A 16,385-nucleotide genomic window follows, 5' to 3' on the forward strand; every position below is an offset into this window, starting at 1 on the left:
TCCCGTCCCGCCCCCCGCCCGCGCCCTCACCCCAGCGCCGCGCCACCGCGCGCCGCCGCCTCCCCATTGGCCGGCGCCGAGTCCCGCCCCCGCGGGGCTGGCGGCCATTGGCTGGGCCGCCGCGGGGCGGGGCTGCAATTGGCGGGCGGGGCTGTCAGTCGGCGCGGGCCGTGAAGCAGCGGTGATGGTGGCGATGTGGGAACGGGGCTTGGCGGTGTCTGCGCCGGGCAAGGTGATCGTGCACGGGGAGCACGCGGTGGTGCACGGCAAGGTGAGGGGTGCTGAGCTCCCGGCCGTGGTGCCGGGCAGGGCCAGGCGAGCCTGGCTCTGTGAGCGCTACCCGGCCCCCCATGATCTCCGCTCTCCCCCCGCAGGTGGCCTTGGCCGTGGCGCTGGACCTGCGGACGTTCCTCCGGCTGCGGCCCGGGGCCGAGGGCCAGGTACGGGTTTGTCTGCCCGGGGTCGGCGTCCAGAGGAGCTGGAACACCCCCGAGCTGCGGGCCCTGCGGGGCCGGATCGCAGGCAAGGCTGGGGGGGAAGCGCTGCCCGGGCGGGGCGAGGCGCCCTCGGTGCTGCTCGGTGGGACCCTCTGCAAGGAGACCCTGCTGGGACCCCCTGTGGGATGGTTGTGCAGGTGTCCCCGAGGGGTGACTGTGGTGGAACCCCCCCGAGGCAACAGTGCAGGGACCCCCCATGAGGTGACCGTGCAGACCCCCCTGTGGGGTGACAGTGCTGGGACCCCCCACGGGGTTATTTGCAGTGTTCCCCTCGCTGTTTCTGACCCTGCTCGGTGTGTGTGCTTTGCTGACCTGTTCCTGCACCCTCCCTCCATGTGACCCCCTCCGGTGCTCAGGTGTCTGTGTGTGCCCCCTTCAGTGTCCCCTCCTGTTTCAGGCCCCAAGGACCTGTTCCTGTGCTGCTGCAGCTCAGGCAGTGTTGGAGCCAGGCAGGGACCACGTCCAGGGATGTCACAGATGGGGGGCCAAAAAGGAGCCTCTCTGGAGCTGGTCAGAGCTGGGCTCTTAAGGAAGGGATAAGGGGGCCTGTTTCCTGCCTCTCTGCCCCATGCCAGCCTTCACTGGAATTTTTGCAGCATCTTGTACTTGGTAGAGCCCCAGAATATCCCAGTTCCAGAATCCACATCCTTTGATGAAGAGTTTGTGACTTACCTACTTTTCCATAGTGATCACTGGGAAGTGTAGTCAAGGAAACATTGGTGGATGGAAACACTTGGATTTGAGAATGGCTGGTGGAGAATTCGCTTTGATTTTTATCACAAACCCTGAGGTAGAGCCTAAAAGCAGCTCCACCTATTTCTGCCTGCTGTAACAGGTGGTGTTGTTGTAAATGCTGCTTTCAATTTAACAATTCCATGGTTTCTAAGTGTTTGAATTCTCCCCTGCTTGCTTCCATAGCTGACTTTGAGGACTCTAAGTCCCCCAGCCTAGAACAGCTGGATGCACTGAGGGAGTTTGCTGGAATTGCTGCCGAAGCTTCAGCCCCTGATAGCCTTGCTACCCTTGCCTTCCTGTACATGTGCCTGGCTATTTCAGCTAAGTATGGGTAAGGCTCTTCTCCTGCCCCAAAATAAACCTGTTGGGTGTTGTTCACCGTTAGTTGCTGCTACAAAGTCATGGGGAGAAAACAAATCCTGGGGGCAAAATAAGGCATTACAAGGTGTCTCGCTTTGTTTGGGTTCTGGGCCCTCAGGAGACTGGAGAGCTGAGCTGTTTGGTGGGTGGATGCCCCGGGCAGGTGGGCTGGGAATCACCTGCTTTCATTTAGACATCAAGAGGCTTAAATAAGAGCAGTTCATCCTACAGTCACAACACGGACATCCCTCCTTCCAGCAGGCAGCTCCTGTATTTGTTGTCTGAGCTAAGTCTGATCCCTTTGTGGGCTGAATGTGCCTAAAAAAAGGAGAAGTTGAGGTAAGCCCAGCTCAGGGCTGTTCCAGTTTCCAAATTTGCCCGGCACCATCGATGCCCTTGGTGTGACTGGGCAGGTGGTCAGTCTGACACAGCCCTGTTGGCTTTTAGAAACCAATTCAGAGCCCAGCTTCAGTATTCACGTTAAAGTTACCAAGTGTCCCTGCTGTCAGCCTGACAAGTTGTGCCAGGCCTGGATCCGGCTCAGCAGGGCTTTGTGCCAGGCTTAGCCAGGCCGCTCTGCTGGGGAGTGAGCCCTCCTGAAGCCTCTGTGTGTCAGATGCATGTGCTGATGTTGCCAGTTTTCAACCAGCTTTCCCTGTGATCAGTCCCAGTTGGCCTCTTTTGCCTCTGCAGTGCTGTCTCAGGGTGGAATTTGGGGCAGCTGTGCCATTCCTGTGTGTCTGTGTTCCAGGGACGTTCCGAGCGTTGACATCGTGGTGTGGTCGGAGCTGCCCACGGGAGCAGGGCTGGGCTCCAGTGCTGCCTATGCCGTGTGCTTGGCTGCTGCCCTGCTCATGGTGTGTGGGGCCATCTCCTGCCCGCTGCAGGAGGGAGAATCCACAGCCAGGTAAGGAGCTGGGGAAGCCTCCCTGCCTGGGACCCACAGCTCTGCTCCCTGTTCCCCATCTTTGCTTTTACCTCCAGGAATTCTGGCACTGCCACCTCTCCTGCTCTCTCTTGGCTGTGGACACAGCAGTGGCACCCTGAGCCCATTTCCTGTCTCTCCCCAGTGTTCCCAACCCTGTCCCAGAGCCCTGACCTGAAATCACATTTGTCATTCACTTCTCCTGATAAAAGCAGCTGAGATGTCATAAAACTCACCCCATTTCCCTTGTCTGGTGTCACATACTCAAAGAGAGAAAAAAAAAAAACCTTGATTTTTTTTTTTCCAAGCAAATAAAACACACGCTTTAATGTGCTGAATTTTTTTAACCTCGATTTCCTCTGTTGTCTCTGAGCATCTTCCAAGTTTTGCTTTGAGTCCTCCAGGATCATTTCTGGGTTTTCTGTATTTCCCATGGATTTTTGTTTTTTTTTTCTGCGTGTGCTACATTTCCTCCTGATCTCCTGCCTGTCTTTCCCCTTTATCAGTGGCTGGAGAAAGAGAGTTTCTTTCCTTCTGCCTTTGGAGCTCAGCCCTGGAGGCCTGGTGTGCTGTGCCCTGTGTGAGAGGAGGCTCTGTTTGAAGCAGCTTGCCACAGCTCAGGGGGGGCAGAACTTCCTTGTGCTCCCTGTGCCAGGTGCAGCCTTTTCTGGCCGTATTTGCCGTGGGATAAGAGTGAGACAGCAAGGGAGGAGGTGACTGTGTCCTCCTTCTAAACCAGAATTTTCAGCTTGACCCAGAAACAGGTTCTTGGAGGGAGCAGTTTGTCCCCCCGCGCTCGGGCAAATCTCCCACACTGAGAACTGAAAGGGCAGCTCCGCTCGGAGCAGCCAGGATGTCTTCATTCATTCCCTTGGCTGCAGCGTGGATCCGGCATAATTCCTTCCTTGCAGCTGGCGTGCAGAGGGGAGAGTGAGAGATGGGGGTGTCAGACTTCAGAGGGTTTTTGCTTAACATGGCAAGAAAAGAACAGCGTGATATAATGGCTCCTGTGTCGGCAGGAATCGCAGCCTCTCAAAGAGGATTAAAAACAAGTGGTTTACAGCAAACCCCGCTCCTGTCTGGGAGTCGTGGTGCTGGGAGCTGTTCTCTGAGTGCTCCACGGATTAAATACTGGCAAGTGGGATGCAAGGTGTGTGGAGATGGATAAAGACATTCGGCTGAGGCCCGGGGAAGTGGCGAGTGAAGGGAAACAGCTTCCACACAGCGGGTGGCTCTTGGAACTTCTGCCTTGCCTTGCAAGACTCCGTGAGGCTTTTCCAAAATGTGTGTTTGTGCCTGTGCTCCAGCATGGAATACATGTTTTATTCTAAAGACCTGTTGAATGGCCTGTAGAGCAGGCTTGTGGTGTGCAAGGAGGGTCACAGGTGTGTCTCTGTGCTCAAAATGAGAGTAGATTTAGATTGGATATTGGGAAGAAATTCTTCCCTGTGAGGGTGGTGAGGCCCTGAGAAGCTGTGTTTGCCTTGTCCATGGAAGTGTCCAGGCGCCCCCCAGACAGGGCTTGGAGCAACCTGGTCTAGAGGAAGATGTCCTTACCTATGGCTGGGAGTGGAATGAGATGATCTTTAAGGTCCCTCCCAGCCCAAACCATTCCATGATTTGGGTGAGGTAAATGTGTCCCTGCAGGATGCAGGAGGCTCAGCTGGCACCCTGTGGGTGTTGAGCTTCCCTTGGGGTGCCAGAATCCTTCATTGTGGAGGGAACAAGTGGGTTTGAGAGACTGGTGAGTTCTGAAGGGGATGTGTGGGAAGCACTAGGGTTTTGGGAGGCAGTGGGGGAGAAATCTCTGAAGTCACAGCCAGCAATTGCTCTGTAAGTGGCAGCTCTGCCTTTGCTTTTTTTCTGCTTCTGCAGCCCGTTAATTAGTGTGTTCAGTGAGGGGCCTTGATCCTTGTGAGTCTGACCCAGCACCAAAGTCTGTGCCAGCATTTAAACTCCCAAAGCATTCACCACTTTGTGTGACTGCTTTTCAGACAACAGAAAAGCTGCTTTTGTGGTTTTTAGGATAACACCTTCTGGATGTGTGTCTGCTTCCCTTCTGTGCTCCCTGGGCCAGCACTTGGCACAGCTTCAAGTGTTTGGAGTTAATCCCTGAAAATCAAAGTCTTATGCTGGAGATGGTGGAGTTAGAACTGATATACTTTTTGACCCATTTTGGGAGGCTCTGCAGCTGAGCAGCTGGTGAGCAGGGGCTGAAGTTGCACGTCTGAAATGCAGCTTTTACCATTCTGTTCTCACCTTCTGCTCCTGTGAGTGCACTGTCCTACCTGTTGATGAGCAGGATCTCACACCGAGATCAGAGAATGGTGGGATGGTTTGGGTGGGAAAAGACCTCAAAGATCATCTCATCCACCCCCCCACCATGGGCAGGGACACCTTCCACTAACCCAGGTTGCTCCAAGCCCTGTCCAACCTGGCCTTGGACACTTCCAGGGATGAGGCAGCCACAGCTTCTCTGGGCAACCTGTGCCGGTGCCTCATGACCCTCACAGGGAAGGATTCCCTCTCGTTCTCCCATCTAACCCTGCCCTGTGGCAGTGGGAAGCCATTTCCCTTGTCCTGTCACTCCTGAACCTTGTAAATGGTCTCTCTCTGTATTTCTTGTAGCCCCTTCAGGTCCCGGAAGGCCACAATTATTAGGTCACCCCAAAGCTTCTCTTTTCCAGGCTGCACAATCCCAACTCCCTCAGCCTTTCCAATGTGTTTAGTGAGGTGGCGATGGGTTTGGACTTGCATCCTGTTAAATTTGATCTCCCTGAATCTGTTTCCTCCCTCGCACTGGCCCAGGGTAATTGTGTGTTGGGGTAATTTTCTTGCCTTCCAGGTGGACAGAAGAGGAGCTGACATTGATTAACAGCTGGGCCTTCCAGGGGGAGCGGGTGATCCATGGCAATCCATCGGGTGTGGACAATGCTGTTGGTACCTGGGGTAGGTGTGTTTGCTGCTCCCAATGGAAACTCCCAAATTCAGAGCCCTGTTTTGTTCAGAGCAGAGGGAATCCTTCAGTTTGCCCCATCTGTGAGCTGGGACTGGAGCCAGCTGGGATGTTGGGGACAGGCTGCAGGAACACCAGAGCTCTGTGTCCCCCAGGCAGGTGCCGTGGGGCAGAGACCCCATCACAAATAACTGATATTTTAAACATTCTGGCAGGAACAAAGAAGCCTAATCCTGTCCCAGGGATAATGCTGGAGAAAATGCAGTTGGACAGCTGTCATTTAGTTTCAATTAGCAGAGACTTCCCAGTGTTTTGAAAGTGTCCTTGGAGACTGTTAATAATCTTTCTAATGAGACCTAATCGTGGTGCCTCTGTGAGGGTAGGAGCCAAGTGAGACATTCCTTCTGGACAATGAAATTCCATGCTGAAGGATGGCTGCTTGCACATTCGGTCTATGGAAACCCCTGTGCTTGGCTCTGCCCCAGGGAAGCGCTGCTGGATTCTGTTTTTTTTTTATTCAGGGAAGATTTACTGCTGGCCAAACTCTTTACCTTTTAAAAAATTATTTGATGTGATCCCAGAGTAGAGGAGAGCAAAGGGAAAGGCCCTGGGTTAACTACATCCGGCCAGACCCTCTCATTAAGGCAGCAGGGTGAGGCACGTTCGTGCTGCTGGAGAACATGGTTCATTTAGCTGGTGTTTCTTGCAATTACTGTCACAGGCTCTGGGTGAGGTTCTGAAGATGAAAGAGCTCCTGTGTTATCTCTGCGCTCGCTCTGTGCCGAGACAATACATGTATTTTACTTTAGGTGGAGCCCTGAGATACCAAGCAGGAAAAATCACACCATTAAGGAGGTAATATTGGAGTTTAAAAATAACCCTCACACACGGTGGGCGGAACATGCCAGGGAGGCTCTGGGTGGGTGTTGTGGGTATGAGGGTGATGGGAGGTGGCTGGAGCGTGGGAAGGGCTCTGCAGCAACGTTTGGGGGGTGGGCAGCTTGAGTGTTGCCCCGGTTTGGGGTGGATGGGGGGCACAATGAAACGTTGGGTCATTATCTGCCATTAGATGAACACAGCACAGAGGATCAATATTAATTTCATGGCATTATGGGCAGCAGGAATGGATCTGCTCCTGGCAGCAAATGACATTGTGGGGAGGGGGAACTTTGTGCTTACCTGGTGGGGGGAAAACCCACGGGCAGAGAGAAATCTGGGTCCTGCGTGTTCCCTCTGCCTCCTGCCAGCCAAGGATAATCTGACTCCATTAAAATCTTTCACAGTGCATGAAATTGCTCTATTAGCAGTTAATGGCCACTGCTGGCTACCCTCATGGAGAGGATTTCAAAAGAAAAATTTTGCTTGAAAAACACGGATTTCAGTAAATACATTACAGTCCTATTTATAGTACTAGTACAGTTGTTCCTTGTATCCAAGAGGAAAAAGCCTGAACCCAGCACTGAAGCACCTGCTTCAGTTTTGTAAAACTAATGGGTCTCTTTATCTTGGGTGTCTGAAAGAGGCCTTTTGAGGCAGAATGAGCTTTAGCCTTGGGGACTGTGAAGGAAAGAGGCCAGGAAGATGTTCCCTGCCCATGGCAGGGGCTTGGAATGAGACGGGCTTTAAGGTCCCTTCCTACTGAAACCGCTCTGGGATTCTCTGTCTGCTGTTGCTTTCAGGGTGCCCACGCTGAGGATCTTGCTGACCAACACAAAAGTCCCTCGAAGCACCAAGGTCCTGGTGGCTGGGGTCAAGGAGAAGATCCTGAAGGTGCAGCACCTGCGTGGTTGTGGGGGTGGAGATAACCCTCATGTGGGACTGTAGGTCCCACGGGGATCTTTTGGGAGATCCTTCCTGTGGTCACTGCATTCCTATCTACTACCTAAAGCCCAGCTGCCTGAGAATGGGGGTTCAGCTCATCTCCTCCTTTTCTCCAGCATTAACAGGGCTTGCCACAAAAACCACCAGTTTGCAAAAGAACACTTCATTCCTCTGGCCTTCCCCTCTCTTCCTCCATTTTCTGCAGGCAGGAGCAGCACTGCCCTACAGTGGGGTGCTCTGTGAATGAGTAGCCCCAAATGGGGTGAGGAATTGCCCAGCTCAGAGAGACTGGGACTGGTTTTATCCCAGTGCTTTGGAAGGACAGTGTCTCACCTCTTCCTTCCCCCCCTTCTCAGTTCCCTGCAATAATGAACCCGGTGCTGGACTCCATCGATGCCATTTCTCAGGAGTGCCAAAGTGTTCTGGAAGAGATGCCTGCAAATCCATCACCAGAGTATTACCCTGTGCTGGAGGTAAGGGGCTTGTTCGCCAGTATTTTTAGACACTGCTGCTGTTGAACATCAAAATGTCATTTAAAGAACATTAGGTCTGAGGAAAAAAAAAGTGTGATGGCAGGAAATGTTCAGTTCCGAGCGAAGCCGTGTTCTCTGTGTGCTGCTTTTAATGCCCTTCCTGGAGCCAGGAGACACAAAGTGCTGCTGCTGCCGCCTCTCCACAGCTGTGGGTGGGGATGGGGGTAGTGGGGCTGGGGCTCTGTGGACCTGTGGCTCTGGAGGGTTGGTTTCCCTTCCTTGCGAATCGTGGAGTGATGTCTGTGCCGCGGGCCAGCCGTGCTCGTTCTGGCAGTCCCTGTGAAGCAACTGCTCTGTCACTGCCAGGGCTGGAGTGAGGAGTGAGAGCCCAGGGCCACTGGTTTGTGATGGGCTGGTTCTGAGCCAGCTCCCAGTGCCCTGCGCTCGTCCTGGCTCCGGAGAACGACAGACAGAGCTGTGCCCAGAGCTGACCTGACAGTGATGCACGAGGTGCACACAAAGATCTGTTTGTCTTGGCTTTGCTCACAGAGAAGAGGCTGCTGTGGGGGAGGAACACGCTTCCGAGTGGAAGAAGTGCTGAGAGTGCTGTAATGCTGATCCCCAGCGCCCGGGGGGAGGGATGTGTGTCCCAGCTGAGCCAAACCTGGCCTGGCCCTGGGAGCCAACCTGGACACTCAGAGCCATTTGGTATCAACAAGGCAGATCCTTGTTGGCATCTGGATCCCTCCTGCAAGGACTCTGCTCGTCCTTGCTCTTGCTGGTGGGTTGTTCCCTCTGCAGCTCTGAGGGGTCTTCTGGCGGATTCATGGCAAAATTCTGCTCCCTTTGCACCAAGAGGGTGGTGGGATCCTGTACTAATCAGGGTGTACTGAGCTGGCATCAGCTGGAGGAGGTCTGGAGTCTGTTCACAGCATAGCTTCACACCACTCTACCCCTTAATTCCATGTCCTCAGGCTGTTGGAAGTATTGGGGCACAGGGAAGAGGGGGGATGATTTGAGTTGTGCTTTGAGATCCTCATGTGGAAGATGCCAAAGCATCCTTGTATCCCACACCCAGGAAGCAGCTCTGCAGTGAGCAGGTTCCTGTCTTGAATCTACTGTTTCGTCTTGTGCTTGAAGAGCCCTCAGAGGCCCAGCTGATTATATGCAGCATATATATAAAAATATATATTTTTGGCTGTTTCTGAAATGTTCAGTTCTGGCCAGTGTTGTATTAGACCCGTCGAACTAGTCTAGTGTGTCATAAGCTGTCATCTGATTCCTGGCAGATTTTGGATCAGGAGATGACAGGTGTCTTGGATCATCACAGGCAGTGCTGTGCCCTCACTCAGGCATGTAAAGAGGCCTCTGGATGGACGTGTGTCCAGCCCAGCCCAGAAGGGTGATGGTTGAGCTCTGTGTGCTGCTGGCTCATTCCTCTCCCTGCTGTTCTTTAAATGGGACAGAAATGCTCTGAAGGGAGAGAGGGATTCTTCTGTCCCCTCCTTGTGGAGCTGAGGGAGGGTGATGTGGCTGACACCTCTCTGTTCCCTGTGCATCTCTCCTGGCTCACTGTGAACCACAGGCAGGCAAGAGCTTGGTGCCACCAGCTGGAGGAGGGACCATGGGGCTGTTGTTAGGGAGCCCTTCTGGGACTGGTCCTGTGTCCCCTGGCTTGTGACAGCCTCTGGGAGCAGCCAGCACGTGCTGTGGAGGTGGTGGAGTTGGGGTGTCAGAGTGGTGTTGCTGAGAACAGCCTTCCTCTGCTGCTGGTACTGATGAGCTGTGACAGCTTTGTGATACTTGGGGTCCAGTGTCAGCTCCTGGCCCTGCTCCAGACTTGCTCTGAGCACAGGCCAAGCCCTTCCCTCTGTTCCTGAATCCATCACCTGTTGTACTGGGAGGAGAGAAGCTATAACTCCCACCTCTGTGGTGTTACCCATCCCTTAGGGCTGCTGGGGAAGCTCTCTCTGGAGCAGCAGGTCTGTGCCTGGCTGGGGCAGCGGCAGGGAGGGTGGGGGTGCTCAGGGGGGCCTGTGCTGCTCCTGAGGGAACAACTCTCTCGACCCCACTCGAGCTGGGTGCCAGATTCCCAGTGTGGAGCTGCCAAGAGGCCCCTTGGCTCCTGGCCCAGGCCCTGCCCGTGAGGAGGAGAAGTGCTGCCCAAACCAAACAAGAGGAGGTACCTCCATGTGGCCCCTGCAGTGGTGCCTCAGTCGTGTCAGAGGTCCCTGGATTTAGCTCTGCTGGGTGGATGGCAGGGCAGGGCAGGGGGACAGCCAGGAATGAGAGATGCTGGCTCAGTGCCCTTCCCACGGCCTTGCACAGCCTCCTGCTCAACACTCGTGTGACAGGGAGAGGAGAGGAGTCAGGAGGCATCACAGAGCTCTGGAATAAATGTCTGCTGGCAGCTTGCAGTGATCAGGGTTTTCTCAGGAGGTCCAGGAGCTGTTGTACCCCTGTCACTCTACAAAGCACGAGGGGAACAGGGACAGATGAACAGCCCAAGGCTCAGACTCTGTCCTAACCTCGTTGCCTGGTGCTGGTGGGTAAATTCCTGGCAGAACCGGGATGGTTGGAAGGCAGGGCAACTCCCCTGCACCTCTCTACCACTTCTGTAAAGATTCTCTGTCTCCACGTGTGCTCAACTCATCTCTGTGTGGTTGCTTTTAGGAATTCTTTGACATAAACCAACACCACCTGAACGTTCTGGGTGTTGGCCACCCCTCCCTGGACAGGCTGTGCCAGGTGACGGCGTCCCACGGGCTGCACAGCAAACTGACCGGGGCTGGCGGGGGCGGCTGTGCCATCACCCTGCTTCCACCAGGTCAGTGACTGCCACCCTGGGCATCCTCCCCCGTTCCCCACAGCCCCAGGGGGCTCAGCTTTGAGGGCAAAGGGATCAGTGCCAGCCCTGGCGTGGCTGTGTCAGGGTGGGGTGGGATGTCTGGCAGAGCTGCCTGGCACTGGGGGTTGCAGTGTGTCACCCAGGGGCGGTTCAGGGCATTCATTTATGTGTGTCAGGCCCTGAGGGCACTGACCCCGTGCCAGGGGCCGTGTGTTTGAAGGTGCCATGGCCTGTTTTGCTCTCCCTGCAGTGGCCCAGCTGACTCACTGGCTGCTCTTGCCTTCCTCTTGGCAGACACCTCCCCGCTGACCGTGGAAGCAGCCAAGCAAGACTTGTGTGCCTGTGGATTTGAATGCTGGGAGACCAAGATTGGGGCCCCCGGGGTGACCCTGCACTCCCTCTCCTCTCTGAACACCCAAGTGCTGCACGTGCTCTCCCAGAGTTAAGCTGCTGCCTCTGGCAGGACGGAGCCCTTGGCGCCAAAGCTCGGAGCTTTGCGTGCCTGGATGCCTGGAAACTTCTTTTGCACTCTCCTGTGTGCCTGAGGGCCTCTACATATGGGTGTGGAGCCAGTTTTGGGCCTGCTGTCACTGGGAATGAGGGCTGCCATGGGGACCCGGGAGCACTTGCCTGCTCCTGGGTGAGCTGTGGGTTTGTCCCAGGCTCTCAAAGTCCTGGTTTGAATTTACTTTCTCAACTGCTGTGTTAATCCTAAGGGGCAGGAGAAGAGGGGCTTGGCTGGATTCCAGCAGGGTAATGACGCTTTGCTGCTTCAGATGCATGTGGTATCTCCTCCCTCTTCCCTGGTGTCCCGTGGAGGGGGCTGGCAAGGTTGATGTGCTTTGACATTTTTGGACGAAAGCATCTTGACAACTGAAGGCTTGACACTCAGGTGTCTGTTTCTTCTGGACTTTAATTCACAGTGGAGAGGAAACCTTTAATACGACTCTTACCTGCTGCTAATTAAGAGTTGGGTAATTAAAATGCAAGACAGAGCACAATTCCAGTGAAATTATCAGTTTTCACTCTTTTCCATAATCTCTGCCTGGGCTGATAAGCAGAGTGTGTAGTCAGGCTCCGTTTTTATTCACAGGTCTGGCTCAAACAGCACCTGTCACCTGCAAGGAGGGCGACTCCAGGCAAGGGCAGGCTTAAAATTTCTCCTTCTAATAACTGTTCTCTCACGCTTCAGTCTTAAACGAGCACATCCCTGACCCTGCCTGGTGTTGGGTTTACTTTGATGTAATTAAGTAGGGGAAAGAAACCCAAACCGCGTCCTCAAAAGCTCACCGTAAGTTGCAGTTGGCAAACTCTAAAACCTAAATGCATTTAGACTTATTACACAAATGTAAATGCATTTTTTTACTCCTGAAATTTTAATGACTTTGTGCCACGGAACTGAGGGGAATTGGCTGGGAAGTGGCTGAAGCCGGAGCCTCTGGGAGCCAGGAGCTGACTCTGAGCGACTGTGGTCTCTACTGTACTTGCCAAAGGGGTTTTATCATTGTTCTCTTTGTCTGAGGTGGGTTTTTTAAGTGGGTTTTTAAGTGTATCTCTGCTCAAGAGTTGCTTCATTTAAAGCTGAGTAATGAATTGGCAGAGGTGGGGAACTTGCCTTCCCCTTCCAGCGCAGGAATAACAAAAGCAAGTGTGAGAAGCTGAGATGTTCTGGCTCTAAACTCCCAGCATCATGCTGACCAGCTTTAGTTCCCTGATCACATGTAAAACTGTCTCTGGTTTTAATAAATTGATGGGGTTTTTTTATGTGCAAAGTGTTCTTTGATAATTATTCTGGGTACAAAAGGAAAACAGTACCTTACACTGCTTCAGGAGAGCAGGTCTCAGATGCTGGCTTTCTACATGTCTAATTACAATTCCAATTTGCATCCAAGAACAGCTTTACACTAATCACAAGTCAGAAAGGCTGATAAATAATTTACTATTTTCTAATACAGTGTAATCAATGTGAGTATCTGGGAGCGTGTTGACTTTTAACCACTTACATGTGTCTGTACTTTGTGAGGGTTGGCACAAAGAAATGCCAAATCCAGCACGGGGAAAAGTCGCTTCTAAACGGCACGTCAGGGGCTGAGCCTCATTAACTGCCTTCCCTGGAGCGAGGGCTGGGGGAGAAATAGAGGGGAAACTCACAGAATCCTGGGATCACTGAGCTTGGAAAAGACCTCCCAGATCCTCAAGTCCAGGCTTTGACTGACCCCCCTCCTTGTCACCAACCCAGAGCACTGAGTGCCACATCCAGTTGTTCCTTGAACACCTCCAGGGGTGGGGACTCCCCCACCTCCTTGGGCAGCCCCTTCCAAAGCCTGACCACCCTTGCCATGAGGGAATTCTTCCTGATGTCCAGCCTGAACGAGCCACCTCTGCAGGTTTCCTCCAGGTTTGCTCATCCTGCTCTGCTTCCTGCTGCAGTGGAAGTGGGGGATGTTCCCAGGCCAGGGAGGGGTGTGGCACTGTGGGGGGCAGGAGGGTGCCCTGGGCGGGGGTCTGTGGGACTCTGCTGTGGGAAGGGCCCCGAGCCAGGGTGGCACTGCCAGCAGGACCCTACCCACCCTGGGGCTCTGCATTCCCTGTGCCACAGGGACCAGAATTGCTGAAATCAGCAGCTGGAGCCAGTCCCAGTCTGTTGGAAGTAAGCACAGATTTCACATCCATCTGTGAGCACGGGAGTGCCCGTTCCCTCCTTTCCAAATTCCTCCTTTGCCAACTCCATCAGAAGCTTCGCAGGGGCCTCACACACCCCCTGGGATAGCCTAGGGATATCTGGAATGTATCTTACCCCAACTTCCACAAGGGAATCACCCCTTAACTTGCAACCACCTCCTGTGATTCCTTAACCTCTGGGGTACAAGGACCCCATCCCTGCCCCATCAGCTGTGGGCAGCAGGAGCAGCTGCTCCCATGGGAATGATGCCCCACAGGAACACGGGAGATGCAGCAGGAGGCACAGCCGCCTCTCTCCTGCACTTTGCTGCCTTGGGAGCAAACCTGGAGCCCATCTGAAGCCCGTGGAGCGTGTTCTCCCCACGGATCATCCCTCCTCTCCCAGCCACCCCACAGCCGGCTACTCCCGCGTTACGGATGTGCAGCGAAGCAGCGATTGCTGCTGAAGGATTAGCCTGGTAATTTGGCTAATTTTTCTCAAGCTTCATTTTTCACATTATGAGCTTTGCAGAAAGACTAACGAGCCTGGGTTTGCCTCTAATAGCCAGCGCAGGAACGGGGAGGGGAAGATGTGCTTCATCCTAAAGGATGGATTGAGGAATTGGGAAGCACCCTGGCCAGGTTGCCGTGGGCGAGTGTGGGGGCCCCTTGAGAGCTGGGGGTCACTGGTGTTTCTTGGCAGCAAAAAGGAAAGCATTTTGTATAAAAATACCTTCCATATAAAAATATCTTCCTTTTCCTTCGCTACCAGTGCACAGGGCAACCTTGTCCCTGGAGTGTCTCCCACCACCCCAGAGGGCTCCTGTGCCCCTCAGCACATCTCCCCCTGACCTGGGACCCCACTGCTCCCTGCCTGGCCCCTGCCAGGCACAGATGGTATTATTATTGTTTGTTTTCACTCCATGTCAGCAGTGGCTTCTTTCTGCTCTGGTGAATAGATGCTGAGGAAGCAGTGACATTATTGGAGAGCACAGAGAGAGCAGAAACAGGGTCAGGGAGAGAGAGGAAATGTCAGCGCGCAGCCACGGAGGGGTGGGGGGCTGCTGGGGACCCTCAGGGCTCCCTGACACTCCCAGGGCCCCTTCTGGGGTCAGGGTGTGGGAGTGGAACAGGGGACCCCCAGAAGGCTGGAAGGGCTCAGCACCATGTCCTGGGCTCTGCACAGGAGGGCTCAGGGTGTCTGAGGGTCCTCCTGGGGCTGGGGGTGCCCCCAGGGCAAGTCGAGACCCCCATCAGAGCCATTTCAAGGGCACTTTGTATAGATCTTTATCTCCCACTGCAGACGGGCTCCCTGTCCCCTCTGACACCTCTCCCTGGGGATTTTGGGGTTCATCTATTCCCGGGGCTCAGCACCAACACACAGGGGCCTCGGGGAGCCCGTCCCCCCCGTCTCCCCCACCCCTCTCCCCTCCCTGCGCGCTGAAGGTTTTGAAAGTTAAGTATTACCGTCTGCTTTGTTGTTGCCTAACTACGACAGACAAATTGAGAACTAGTTGTCAAAATGTCAGTGCACAACAAATCAACATTCAAAATGAGTCTCAGCGCTATGTGGTGTATAATTAAAAAAAAATCCTTTTTAGAAATTTCAGCAAGCGTTGGCTCTGCTTTATATTTGTCTGTGTGATTAATAAAGGCAGCTAATTTTCAGACTTTAAAAACAGCTAGAAAATAGCTCCTAATTACATATTAGGTTCCAAGCGGCCCCCGCTGAGCGAGCCTGGTATTGGTGGGCCAGAGAATTTGGCAGGGGCTTAATTACATTCTGAGCATCATCTAATTTTAGTTAAATGTAATGTAATCAGCAGCAGATGTCTGAAATAAAATATGAATTATGAATATGATGAAATTTCATTCTTGAATAAAAAAGTAATTTGCTATTTAGTTCATTAAAGTCGCAGAGGTTTATTAGGGAGCAGGTACACGGTGCGGCTGGTTCTATTAAAATGATATTTCAGAGGGAGCAGGAAATTGCATTAAAGGTGCTAAAATATTCCACCAGGACGATGCGCCTTGTGGGAATTAATGTTTACAAAAATAACGGAGCCCCTGTGCTGGCACCGGCTCTGGAGTTCCCATTAATGCAAGCGATGTTCCCACATCCTGGGGGGACCCTGGATTGTCCCTGGACCTGCTCCATCTGTCCCGGGACACAACTGGGTTCTCCATGCTGTTGGGCTCCAGGGTTTACCTCGTTATTTCTCAGAATTCTGGGATCATTTAGGTTGGAAAAGGTGTCCAAGAACACCAAATCAAACTTGTATTTCATCCCCACCTTGTCAACCAGACCAGAGCACTGAGCCATGTCCAGTCGTTCCTTGGACACCTCCAGGGATGGGGACTCCACCACCTCCCTGGGCAGCCCCTTACAACGTTTAACAGCCATTTCCATGAAGAAATTCCTCCTGATGTCCAACCTGAGCCTCTCCTGGCACCACCTGAGGCCATGGGGGCAAGAGGCTTCAGCATAAGGGCACGGGGCCATCGATCTGGGCTCCCTGTGCCTTATTCCAGCTTGGTCAGGACAGCGAAGCACCAGTTCTCCCATCAGCTCTGGGACTGTGGTGGATCCCCACGGGACACCATCGCCTGGACATCTCTCCCCGCAGCATCCTCTGCAGCTTCATCTCTGAAGTTTAAATTGCTTTTCTCTATTCCTCAGTGGCCCACGCTGACAGATAAGCATCTCCTGGAGAGGGAGAAGGACGGCGTGTTCATTATTTCCTTGTATTACAGATGCTGTCATTTTAATCCCTCCTGGAAACCGGGAGAAAGGCTGCGCCCGGGCTCCGGCTCAGAGCCCTGCCTGCCTCCAGCGTGCTCTCCAAGAAAACCCTGTGGCTAGTTCATCCTGCACAGCAGGAAATCCCAGGGCACATCCCGGCTGCCTGGTCCTGGTGGCTCTGGTGTGCCTGGCACGGGTGATGCTCGTGGTGAGCGCCGGTGCCGGCGTTGTGGTGCAGCTGGGCTGCCACGCTCGCCGGCGTGGGCTCGCCGTCCTCCCTCTTCTATTCATCAAGGGCATGACAGCTAAAATTCATTTGAAGATGAAGAAAGTGCCGGCTAATCCTTTCTGGGAGACAGTGATAGA

At 53.7% G+C, this 16,385-nt stretch overlaps 1 protein-coding gene across 1 annotated transcript; it reads left to right on the plus strand.

The window, feature by feature from the left end:
- Positions 1–152: 152 nt before the first annotated feature.
- On the plus strand, positions 153–12,387 carry MVK (mevalonate kinase). Its single transcript, XM_027894333.1, has 10 exons — positions 153–271; positions 375–522; positions 1,416–1,563; positions 2,344–2,499; positions 5,363–5,466; positions 6,283–6,328; positions 7,153–7,243; positions 7,651–7,767; positions 10,441–10,594; positions 10,910–12,387. Exons 1-10 carry the CDS (start codon positions 185–187, stop codon positions 11,059–11,061), a joined length of 1,203 nt encoding a protein of 400 aa, XP_027750134.1. The 5' UTR covers positions 153–184; the 3' UTR covers positions 11,062–12,387.
- The last annotated feature ends 3,998 nt before the right edge of the window (positions 12,388–16,385 follow it).

This window comes from Empidonax traillii, unplaced genomic scaffold, assembly GCF_003031625.1.
Source record: "Empidonax traillii isolate 1590-97213 ecotype Southwest subspecies unplaced genomic scaffold, ASM303162v1 scaffold426:size1138770, whole genome shotgun sequence".
NCBI lineage: Eukaryota > Metazoa > Chordata > Aves > Passeriformes > Tyrannidae > Empidonax > Empidonax traillii.

Excerpts from the sequence above, each read along its gene's own strand:
- MVK (XM_027894333.1), top strand. The coding sequence starts at position 185 with ATGGTGGCGATGTGGGAACGGGGCTTGGCGGTGTCTGCGCCGGGCAAG. Across the intron at positions 523-1,415 it reads CCTGCGGGGCCGGATCGCAG|CTGACTTTGAGGACTCTAAG; the intron begins GCAAGGCTGGGG and ends TTGCTTCCATAG. Across the intron at positions 6,329-7,152 it reads AAAATCACACCATTAAGGAG|GGTGCCCACGCTGAGGATCT; the intron begins GTAATATTGGAG and ends TGTTGCTTTCAG.